This window comes from Bombyx mandarina, chromosome 03 (genome assembly GCF_030267445.1).
Source record: "Bombyx mandarina strain Sakado chromosome 03, ASM3026744v2".
Classification (NCBI taxonomy): domain Eukaryota; kingdom Metazoa; phylum Arthropoda; class Insecta; order Lepidoptera; family Bombycidae; genus Bombyx; species Bombyx mandarina.
The window spans coordinates 4,092,757-4,104,926 of NC_143210.1; the positions used below are offsets into that span (position 1 = coordinate 4,092,757).

At 34.7% G+C, this 12,170-nt stretch overlaps 1 protein-coding gene across 1 annotated transcript; it reads left to right on the forward strand.

The window, feature by feature from the left end:
• The first annotated feature begins 976 nt into the window (after positions 1-976).
• Caf1-55 (chromatin assembly factor 1 p55 subunit) lies at positions 977-10,546 on the forward strand. The gene is made up of 10 exons (XM_028185057.2): positions 977-1,160; positions 1,286-1,463; positions 1,682-1,797; positions 3,173-3,377; positions 3,709-3,783; positions 4,232-4,414; positions 4,922-5,039; positions 5,281-5,411; positions 5,823-6,000; positions 6,824-10,546. Exons 1-10 carry the CDS (start codon positions 1,139-1,141, stop codon positions 6,914-6,916), a joined length of 1,299 nt encoding a protein of 432 aa, XP_028040858.1. The 5' UTR covers positions 977-1,138; the 3' UTR covers positions 6,917-10,546.
• Positions 10,547-12,170: the final 1,624 nt, after the last annotated feature.

Genomic DNA, 12,170 nt, shown 5'->3' on the forward strand with positions numbered 1-12,170 from the left:
CTTAGAGATACGAGATAGATACTACAAAATAAAATACTTATATTAACTTTGTGAACATTCAGCACGTATATTCAGCAACTTGGTTCGACGTACATACGCTGGAGGACCTCCAGAAATGAGAAAATATTGAATAGAAATAACAAAGAGGACGGACAAAAAAAGATAATTGGTGCGAAAGTGATATCGGTGCCTACAGACATTAAATCGTGAATATCGCGACTCATCGAGTGGGCTCTTACACTCTTCAGTCTAGAAATAAATAGAAACAGAACCAGCGCTATGGCCTAGCATTGTGCGTTCTCATCAGTAAATAAGCATTGCCGATCGCATTACGCTTATAATATATGATTATAGTCCGACTAAGGCCTAAGCTTCTAATCGCATACGTGACCTTCGAGAAAAGATCGAATAGATGGTGCTTTTCTTAACTGAAACAAAACAACCAATTACGATACTACTAGATAGGATTGTAATGATTATTATTTAAAAAATTATTTAGTTAAGCAAGGTATTTATCAACTATGTATCTCCTTCCTGATTATCACTTTTAGAAAGATTCATTTCAAATACATTACGCTTTTTGCATTACAAAGATTTAAAATGAACATTTACATTTGTAAGCTTATAGACACCATTGATACAACATTACCCTAGTCATACAAAAACGTAGCCGCCTAGTCCAGACATACATTTTACATATTTAGAGATCAAGTCCATGTCTTTTTAAGTAGAAAGTGAAATGATATTTTCATATCACTTTTACCTGAAAATCATATTTTTATAAAATCAATTTTAACATTCACAGAGTAAAAGGAATATACGAAGACTAATAATGTATGCAGCTTTGATAGAAAGAAGAAGAAGAAGGCTAGAAGAACATAGCCAGTGAACAATTCCAAATTCATTTAATATTTCATCTGACGATGCTAATCTATGGCTGCATCATGAGAATGGCGAGGTCGAATTTACTTAAATTGGTGATCTGTGGCATAGATAATACACTTAATTTTTGAGATCTGTGGTCGAAACAGGAAACAGAAACAGCAACGCTAAGAATTTTGTTTGGCGCCTTTACCGGGCCGGCCTGATATAACAGTTACTTTGAAGTTCCATAAAAATAAATTCTGTTACATACAAAATGGGAGATAAAGGAGACGGAGGTAAATGATCAAGTATTGGAAGTGGTTTTGTTTCTTTGTGTTTTTTAATCTGCCGACTCTGGAATGACAGCTAACAGTTTTTGGTTATCACACTTCGCCTATCAGTAATATTTTAAAAATTGTAGAAACCTTCGATGACGCGGTTGAAGAGAGAGTAATCAACGAAGAATATAAAATATGGAAGAAAAATACACCATTTCTGTACGACTTGGTGATGACCCATGCACTGGAGTGGCCCTCGCTCACCGCCCAGTGGCTCCCCGATGTCACCAGGCCAGACGGAAAGGATTATTCTGTACACAGGTAAATTCAAATGCATGTGGGGAAATTAATACTTGAAACAAACTCTTCTAACAAACTTAACGTTTTTTACAACTAAAATGCAATATTTAAATCTATAAAAATTCTATTTAATAATTTACTTCATATTATATCAATATAAATAAATTTAGACCATTACCATTGTAATAAGTAATTACTATGAATGGGCCGAAATGTTACATTTACATATTTTTGTGCAGACTTATCTTAGGAACACACACATCTGATGAACAGAATCACTTGCTGATCGCCAGTGTGCAACTACCTAATGAAGATGCACAATTTGATGCCAGCCATTATGATAATGATAAAGGAGGTTTGTGATGAGCATGACCTAAATTTCTAACTTAGACTTTAACTAGGTATTAGCACATAAAAAGCGAATTGAAAAAAATCAAACTGACAAATTGAAATTGAAGGTAGTTGGAAGTTCTGTTACGTTCCACAGAATTAACACGGAGGAGATTCATTCTCAATTTATATGTTGTGAGTTATTTAAAAACTACAAAGCACTTATGCATATTTTTATATATTTTTTAAGTTTTTAATTAACATTTAATTCTTCTAAGTCGTTGAGGGACCAATACAGCGTGTATTTTCCAAAAAAATGGCACCCGCTTTTCATATTTCATTAATGTAGTACCATTTATTTATCTGAATACACAGAGAGTTCAACAAAGACTTTGACTTGAGAACTGGATGTGAGGCATATTGACTGTTGGACGGTTAAATTTGAGGTGACTGGGTTCTGTAGGTGATGAGGGACTATATAGAAACATACTGCTTCATTATAATTATATTGCAGATAGTTTGAACACTGTTACACCATTATAAAATTATTATCTTTATATTTTTATAAAACTCTTACATGTTTCTTTGACCGTGTCTAGATGAGAAGTACTGACTTTTTCTTATGAAAAGACACTCATCTGTTTTTTAAACATTTAAAATAATTCTAATATTCGAAATCTGTAATCATGTGTCAAGTGTTGCCTGCCATTACATTTATATTCAAACTCCAACATTGACAGTAATTACTACCATCTTGCAATTTTTCTGTCATGAAATAGCCATCTACTCAAAGCTCACTTCATGTCCCAAGATCAGTGGTGGTAATCACATTGTGATGTCAGTAAGTTCTAGTAACACACCACAGCTTGGGCCGTAAACTACTCCACGTTTGTGCATTAATAAGGGCATATAAAACATTAAACAAAAGTCATCCTGTTTTACTACTTATCTAGAGGGCTATATGCTTCTTCACCCTGTTCAATAATTCAAGTTATAATAAAGAATGATGAATTTAATAGCTTTTATTTCTGTGAAAAAAGTGAATAATTAAAAAAATATAACAAAGTGCAGCTAAAGTATATATATATATGTTTTAAGTTTGTGAATTGGAGATACCTTATGGCAAATGCTAATTTAAAGGCTAAGATAATCCATAAACATTATTTATTTAAGTTTCTTCTCATGCTTATAGAATTAGGATATAGTTCACCATATAGGACCATATGTGAATTCTGACTATGGTTAATTGCGACATTTACTCATTGTAAAATAAAATAAAACCGTTGAATATGGTATGATGTGCCAGACCAGACACACATTACACTTATAATCAACATAGAAAAATAAATACTATTTGGCCATATCCATAATTTTATTCATTGTATTCTTTATTACTTCAGAATTTGGAGGCTTTGGTTCTGTATCAGGCAAGATTGATATAGAAATTAAGATCAACCATGAAGGTGAAGTGAACAGGGCCCGCTACATGCCCCAGAATCCTTGCGTCATCGCAACGAAGACGCCGTCGTCTGATGTACTTGTCTTTGATTATACAAAGCACCCCTCCAAACCTGAGCCTTCTGGAGAGTGCCATCCTGATCTAAGGTAAACACTGAATCCGCGATAATAAACAAACAACACAAAATTATCCAGCTCATTTATACTGTAGCTGTCAGTTTTGTAGTCATCACCACTTGAAATGCTTACCAGAGTTTTTCAGTCTTTAAATGCTTCTCATAATAACATCACAAAGTGAACCATCATTTGCTATCTAGTGCAATAAAAACAAAATTGTTGAGCCTTTGACATTACAATTTAAACATCAATATCAAGTGTATTAGATCGGTTCACAAGCTCTTTATTTATTTGCCTTTTTCTTAGGTACCTTGAAAAAAGCAATCTATTAATGTCTATTCAATATCATTTTATATTACAGATTGCGTGGTCATCAAAAAGAAGGTTATGGCTTGTCATGGAATCCAAACCTTAATGGATATCTTTTATCAGCCAGGTTTGTAGCCTAATATTTAATATAAAACTAGCGACCTGCCCTTACTTCGCTTCGGAAACTGTAATTTATTATTGATTTCTTTACTATTTAATGGATGTTATTATACATATAAACCTTCCTCTTCAATCACTATCTATTAAAAAAAAGCATCAAAATTCGTTGCGTAGTTTTAAATATTTAAGCATATATAGGGACAGAGATAGCGACTTTGTTTTATACTATGTAGTGATTATACATTTTGTATTCCAGTCTAAGTCTGAACATGTAATAGTTCTTGTTGAGATTATTAAAATATAACATGTTTTTTGAAATGTAATTGTTAAAGGATTTTTTCTGATTGTTAAAATTGTTTGTCAAAGCCATTATGGCATTAGCCATTTGAATACCGAGTTACAAAATGTCTCTTTATTCGCGTTTAGTCTAATGGAGTGTATTGTTGTATGTGTAGTGATGATCATACAATCTGCCTGTGGGACATCAACGCGACGCCAAAGGAGGGGCGGGTCATCGAAGCGAAGTCCGTGTTCACCGGCCACACGGCCGTCGTCGAGGACGTCGCGTGGCACTTGCTACACGAGTCGCTCTTCGGATCCGTGGCTGACGACCAGAAGCTGATGATATGGGACACCAGGTAACACCAACAACAGTCTTTTTGAGGTTTTTTTTATTGCCCCTTGTAGGCAGACGAGCATACGGCCCACCTGATGGTGAGTGGTTACTGTCGCTCACGAACGTCGGCAACGCGTAGGGCAGAGCCAAGCCACAGCCTACCATTTGTAAAGTTACAATTGTAAATATAAAACATTACATATGAGACAAGCTCAAGACGTACTGATTAATTGTGAATTGTACAATACTCACTAACCAAGAGACTGGTTTAAGACAGTTATAATAATAAAATCATTAGTTTGTATATGAAACTGCTTTTCCTATCATGGCATGATAACACAAACAGGAGGTTGTTTTCACATATTTCTGCAGATAACTTGTATTTGGTATTGACCTACATTACTTGTTAATAATTAGCTTTAATTTTTTTTTTATGATATAATGACACATTTTGTTTAAGTGTAATAATGAGGTATGCATATATGGTAGTAATAATTAGTAAAATAGAGCACGATTATGATAATTACAGATGTAATAATACATCGAAACCATCTCACACAGTGGATGCACACACCGCTGAAGTTAACTGCCTCAGTTTCAATCCCTATTCAGAGTTCATTCTTGCTACTGGCAGTGCTGATAAAACGGTAATGTTACTAATTTTAATTCAAATATACACATCTAACAAGTCAAAACTTTAGAATGATCCATACGTAGCGTTTTGCTTATTATTTAATTGTAATATTTATTTATATATAATTTTTTTGTAATTTAGCGAAACTTGTGTTCACAAGCTTTGAATTCAATCAGCTCATGTTACACTGAAAAATGAAAGTACAGTTTTAATATCATAAAAAAACTATAACTATGAATATAATTTCCGTCTAGGTTGCGCTTTGGGATCTACGCAATTTGAAATTAAAGCTACACTCGTTCGAGTCGCACAAAGATGAAATATTCCAAGTACAATGGTCGCCACACAACGAAACTATTCTCGCGAGCAGTGGTACCGACCGAAGGTAAAATTACAGATAATTGTATTTTCAATATTTTTGTAACATTTCATATACAGACAAAAACACAAAATATTTTTTTTTTATTTTTTTATTGCCCTTGTAGGCAGACGAGCATACGGCCCATCTGATGGTGAGTGGTTATCGTCGCCCATGGATTTGCCAGGGGCAGAGCCAAGCCGCTGCCTACCCCAAAATAGTACTAGTAATAAACGGTAGATATAATAAAATCAACACCCATAAAAGAAAACAGATAATATGAAATTGAAGTTACAAAGTAAACATATAAACTCAGACTTTTTGTGGGCTTACAGCCGCTTTTTGAGCTGGTTTTAAAAATCGTAAACATGTATTTGCTGATTGCTGTATGAGACAATAATTATTGCATCAATTATTTTTTATTCCTTGTATTTTTAGACTCCATGTATGGGACTTATCAAAGATTGGCGAGGAACAGACAGCTGAAGATGCAGAAGATGGACCCCCAGAATTATTGTTCATACATGGAGGACACACCGCTAAGATATCTGACTTCTCATGGAACCCTAATGAACCATGGGTCATCTGTTCCGTTTCTGAGGATAACATTATGCAGGTATGCTATAATTACAGTTCGAATGTTTTTAGCTTAGATTGGCACCTGTTGGGAGAAAGCTGTCAGAAAACATTAATATTACAGTTCATCTTAATGCATAAAATATAATTGTTTTGCTATAGTGTAATTTCTCCCTAGCACATTATTATTTACAAAGTGCCATTCACCTCAAAACGCGATGTCGAATACTGAAGTTGTATTGTCTACTCAAATTGTATCACCTAGTCTGTCCCTGCGTCCTCCTCATGTGTTTCTTATGCTGGAACGCATGACCACATCACAAATAGGCTGGGTGCTTGTTCCTTCGCATACCCAACACACCAGATTTACTGGTGGTAGGACCTCTTGGAAGTCCACACGGGTAGTACCACCACCCTGCCTATTTCTGCCGTGAAGCAGTAATGCGTCTCGGCTTGAAGGGTGGGGCAGCCGTTGTAACTATACTGAGATCTTAGAACTTATATCTCAAGGTGGGTGGCGCATTTACGTTGTAGATGTCCATGGGCTCCAGTAACCACTTAATACCAGGTGGGCTGTGGGCTCGTCCACCCATATAAGCAATAAAAAAATCGGCACGTCATCTCGGATCCTCTTATCGGTGCTTTTAGGTACTCCAAGCACAGGTCATCGTTCTCGTCGAACCCGTCGCTTGCGACGAAGAGCTCGACGAATAAATTAACCCACAGACGCAGCCCACTGAGTTTCTCGCCGGATCCTCTCAGTGGGTCGCGGTTCCGATCTGGTGGTAGATTCTTAGCTTAGGTAGGAAAAATATATATATTTGGTGCTTGTTGTACATTGATTCGGTGCGGTGTCTGTACAGGTGTGGCAGATGGCTGAGAACATCTACAACGACGAGGAGCCGGAGACGCCAGCGTCGGAGTTAGAGTCGGCCGTCAACGTCAACCACGGCTAGTCGTCCTGTCTGTACGACTCATGTGCTGTGTGGAGAGTGTGAAATAACAACATTATTTAACATACACTTTTTAATCGTTAATCTGTGAGACAACTCTGCTACAATCGAAGAATAATGGGGTACAAGTTTTCGGAACTGTTCTTAGTTCTATAGAAATTTAATCATGTAAACGTTATACAAAACACTAAAATCTTGTTGGAAAAAATGACATTTATTAAAATGCTTTGTAAATATAATTATGAAATTTAACTACCTAATGATCTGCTATTCTAGCTAATTATCTGAGTTTTTTCGAAATATTACAAACAGCATTTTTTACTTTTAATTGAAATTAACACAAAATTTTGTATTTATAATATTTAAATGCAAAAAGTTGTCCCGTTTTTCATACTTTTCAAACTAAATAGTTTGAAAAGTATGAAAAATGAGAAATGAGAGTAAACAGTATATTAAACATACAAGTATAGATGTAGTGAGAAATTATCTTCCTTCGGGAAAACTCTTGGTCTTTATCGGAATACAATGACACCCGAACTATCAATGAATGATCGTATTAAATGAGTGACATTTTCATATCCATTAATAAGAACTATATTGTTTAGTGTCAAATGTCAAAATGAATAATGTCATTGTATAATATAGAGATGCTACAACCATAACAATTATTACTTAAAACGGGATATTTACCAGGGTATTATACGAAATGAATTCCCGATATTTTTAAGTAATAATTGTTATGTTCGGGATGTGTGAACATAGGTTTCGTCAGTATTATACACAATATCTCTGCCTTCAGATCTATACTTCCTTATTAAGTCTACGTACTTTACTCTTTTGAGTCTAACGTCATCTTTTTCCATCAGCATTTTCCTATTATTAGTAATTTTCTTGAATAAAAATCCCATTTGGCGAAATATTCTTCTTAGTGCAAAATCTCATCCATTGAAATTCATCGTTTCTATTAATTTGGACCTTAGTGCTGTTATTGTAGGGACTTGTTTATAAATCAGATGAAAGTTATAAACCATTCGCCGTATTACTGCATAATCAAAATCATTAAGATCTAGGTAGAATTTCATGCGTGGTCTGGTCTACCCAGCTTAATTTTGTTTGTGTTATTCTTATTATTTCTGTATTCTTCTTCCTGGTTCAAAAATTTTCTTATTGTTGGTCTAGTTGCGTTTGAAATTCGCTGTTGAACTTTGTCAAAATACTCTTGAGTTGTTGCTATTTTTGAATTTGCTACTTTCCGATATGGAAGTACAGGTTAATATTAAATATAATTCCTTGGACTGGATTTTTTAACCGTTTTCGAGGTTTCGGCATGGCTATACCATTCTATAAGTAATCTGAAAATGTAATTAAATCTATAGCAAATATTTATTGCGTATTACCACTCTATATATGAGTCGACTATTATCAAAGGCGGCAATCTGACTTTTGGACAATGATTGGTAAATCAGAAAAACGAATTATTGACTTTGTATTCCATTGGCAGTCACAAAACTCTTCGGAACGACATCTTAGATAAATAAGAGGTTAACTATTAACCTTTATTTAATGCAGGTTTTGAACCGTATTCTTTGAAGGAGACGATTATATTCAAATAAATCTGTATTGACATATCAATAAAATTTTTTCGTCCAAATGCACAGATTGCCACCTTTGATAATAGACGACTCATATATTGGTTTGCTGATGCGACTTGCCCCTACGGCTGTAAGGTGGGTATTGAAGCTATTTGAGAGAGCACGATAAATACGAACTTTTCCCAAAAATTACGAAGGAAAATCCTTTCTCACTAAATCTATAAAGTGAATAGTTACATAGCATACAAATATGTACATAGGCTACATATAACTTTAACATTAGCAATTGTTCTAATATTTTAGGCAATTGGTGTCTGCATGTGACGGTCCTAAGTCAATCTATTTCACCAACATAAAAATTTAATTGAGCACAGATAAATTTGCTTTTTTTTTCCTACCTAAGCTGATAGGCTTGAGAGGCTATATCAGCGTAGCCTTAACTAGTAGGTGAGCCCACGGGGCTCAAACCTGATGAGCCTAAATTTGCCTGTTCACGGCTTATCTTAGATTGAAATATATGTTACTATCTATAAATTAAGAACAGTTCTGAAAGTATATCAATTTGTACTCACATTATATTTTAATTAGGGCGACTACCAGTTGATTGGTAGGTGTTCATCAGTTAAGAGTTCTTGTCAGACGTGCAAGACTTAATATGTCTTAATCAATGATCGTTATCCAACAGTGTACTCGTAAGATTGTGATTTTATTTCAATTTGTCTTAAAATAAGGTATCTAAGTATTATGAATACGTTTTAATGAGAAACAAATTGGTTTGGAATCATTAAAAATTTTGTTAATACGAAAAAAATGTTCTAACTGGATTATAATTAAGTTTTTTTTGTATGAATTTTCGAATGGCACTCTAGATTCCAGTCAGAAACAATTTGATAGTTAAATATTGAAAATTTAATAGACAGCCCAAGCCATCAAGCCTTTTCATTATAATGCATTCATTTTTTATACGTGATAGAATAGAATTTCACTAATACAAAACTTACTACATAATATACCTTATTTACATTAAAATTTCATACAATTTTATGGAATGGTGTGGACAGTACCCGAAATTTGTTTCGAATTACTACAAAGATTCAAGAAACCTATGGCCTCTGAGTTGATAAACTTATATCTACATTTAAGATGAGACTTCTGTTTTATGCATTTCTTGTTTGCTACAAATACAATATTTGTTTCTTTCAATGCTGTTTATATTTTGTGATTTTTAATTGCGCGAATGATTTCAAAAAGTAGTATATATTTATCCATAAATTAAAAATAATACAGCTTGATAATTCCGAGGTCTATGAACTCGAATAACCACTTAACACCAGATGGGTTCTGAGCCTGTCTATGCAATAAAAAAAAACGAGTGATGTGACTTCACTATCTTTTAAAAGAAACCTTATTGAGTCTGTGGCGTAGAATATTATAGCTTTTATATATTTTTGTATGTTGTTTCTTTAGGATAATGTTAGTAAACGTATAATATGAAGAATGGTAAATTTTTTTAACAAACTATAAAAATGTTAATGTTTTGAAAAGATCTCTAAACTAACTTTCAAAAACATTGTTCAGAAATAATCGATTCTACATTCAGATGAATCTCGATACTTTTAATATTCCCAGGATAATATTATCATGTGAATAATGACAAGCAAGAACTACACAATCCCATTGTAAACTGTAAGCAAAAAAAAAACAACCCATTTAATTTATTTCCCGTACGTCACAAGGACTTGTTATTTTTTGAAATTTCAATTTGGTATTTTTAAGAGCATCCTTGACATGCCCGCTGTAAATCATAAACTAATTAGTCTAGATTAGATGTAATTTAAGTATTTTAGGTAGTGACTGCCAAAAAACAATAGGTACAGCCGTTTTTTTTTTTAAATAAAATAATAATTTCATTAATAATATTAATTTGGAGCTCTTAAACGGTAAAAATGAATGACCGACCGAGGGTGTGTTGTGTAAGGCGTTGAAATGTACTTTTAAGCTCTGCTAAATAATTATTATGATTAAATTTATTGTAAGTGAATCATGTGTTTTATTTAGTGTGGACGGATGACTGGACTGACTGCTTAACCATAAGGTTTGGTGCCCTTTATACCGATTTAGCCCACATATTAATGATGTCCTAAGCGAAGGGGGTGTTAAAAGGTTCGACTACACCATGATTACACCAACACGAAAATCAAAGGCGTCGTGGCCTAAAGGATAAGACGTCCGGTGCATTCGTTTTGAGCGATGCACCGGTGTTCGAATCCCAGGCGGGTACCAATTTTTCTAATGAAATACGTACTCAACAAACGTTCACGATTGACTTATACGGTGAAGGAATAAAACATCGTGTAATAAAAATCAAACCCGCAAAATTATAATTTGCGTAATTACTGGTGGTAGGACCTCTTGTGAGTCCGCGCGGGTAGGTACCACCACCGCCTTGCCTATTTCTGCCGTGAAGCAGTAATGCGTTTCGGTTTGAAGGGTGGGGGCAGCCGTTGTAACTATACTGAGACCTTAGAACTTATATCTCATGGTCGGTGGCGCATTTACGTTGTAGATGTCTATGGGCTCCAGTAACCACTTAATACCAGGTGGGCTGTGAGCTCGTGCACCCATCTAAGCAATAAAAAAAAAACGATTGCATCTACAATACTTACGGTAGGTAGCGGCTTGGCTCTGCCCCTGGTTTAGCTGACCTGGGCCACATGCTCGTCTGTCTACAAACCGTATCAGGCGGACCGTATGCTTGTTTGTCTGGTTGGTGGTAGGACCTCTTGTGAATTACTGGTGGTAGGACCTCTTGTGAGTCCGCACGGGTAGGTACCACCGCACCGCCTATTTCTGCCGTGAAGCAGTAATGCGTTTCGGTTTGAAGGGTGGGGCAGCCGTTGTGACTATACTGAGACCTTAGAACTATATCTCAAGGTGTGTGGCGCATTTACGTTGTAGATGTATATGGGCTCCAGTAACCACTTAACACCAGGTGGGCTGTGAGCTCGTCCACACATCTAAGCAATAAAAATAATAATAAAAAATAATAATAATAAAAATTACACAAAAATTGATTCGATTATAGGTACGTTTTTATTTTTTTGTGTATGAACATTATCGCTCATTACGGAACAAGCCTTTCGGATGTGGGTTTATTTTGTGGTTTAGCTCTGGCGTTATTAATTGTTTATGTACCTATACGATGTGTGAGAAGGCTAAGAAATTGGCCACGATATTTCATTGTAAATTTTTCTCTAACTATGACTAAGCCGCTTGCCAAGTTAGTTAAAAGATGGACGATGATAAAAGTAACAAAAAATGGGCGAGTAAGATTCGTACGTCAAGCTTTTCATACACGATTCACGTACCAAGGGGATCGATTTTTTACCTATCTTCTAAAATTAATGTTGTAAGTTAGAACTTTTTCAACTGACATAATTAATTATGTTTATCAGCAAACTATTTAAATATACCTAACCAGTAAAAGCTTCATTAATACTCCAACTTAGACTAAAACTATCAAGCAATTAAAAAATATATTTTTTCAGCCGTTCTGAGCCTAAAAGTTTTGAATTTAAATTGGATTTATGTTTTGCACGCTTAAAGCAAAAAAGACGCCAACATATTTTATGAAACCCGACAATCGTAAATAAGTAGGTATTAGT

Excerpts from the sequence above, each read along its gene's own strand:
- Caf1-55 (XM_028185057.2), top strand. The coding sequence starts at position 1,139 with ATGGGAGATAAAGGAGACGGAG. Across the intron at positions 1,798-3,172 it reads TTATGATAATGATAAAGGAG|AATTTGGAGGCTTTGGTTCT; the intron begins GTTTGTGATGAG and ends TTATTACTTCAG. Across the intron at positions 3,378-3,708 it reads GAGTGCCATCCTGATCTAAG|ATTGCGTGGTCATCAAAAAG; the intron begins GTAAACACTGAA and ends TTTATATTACAG.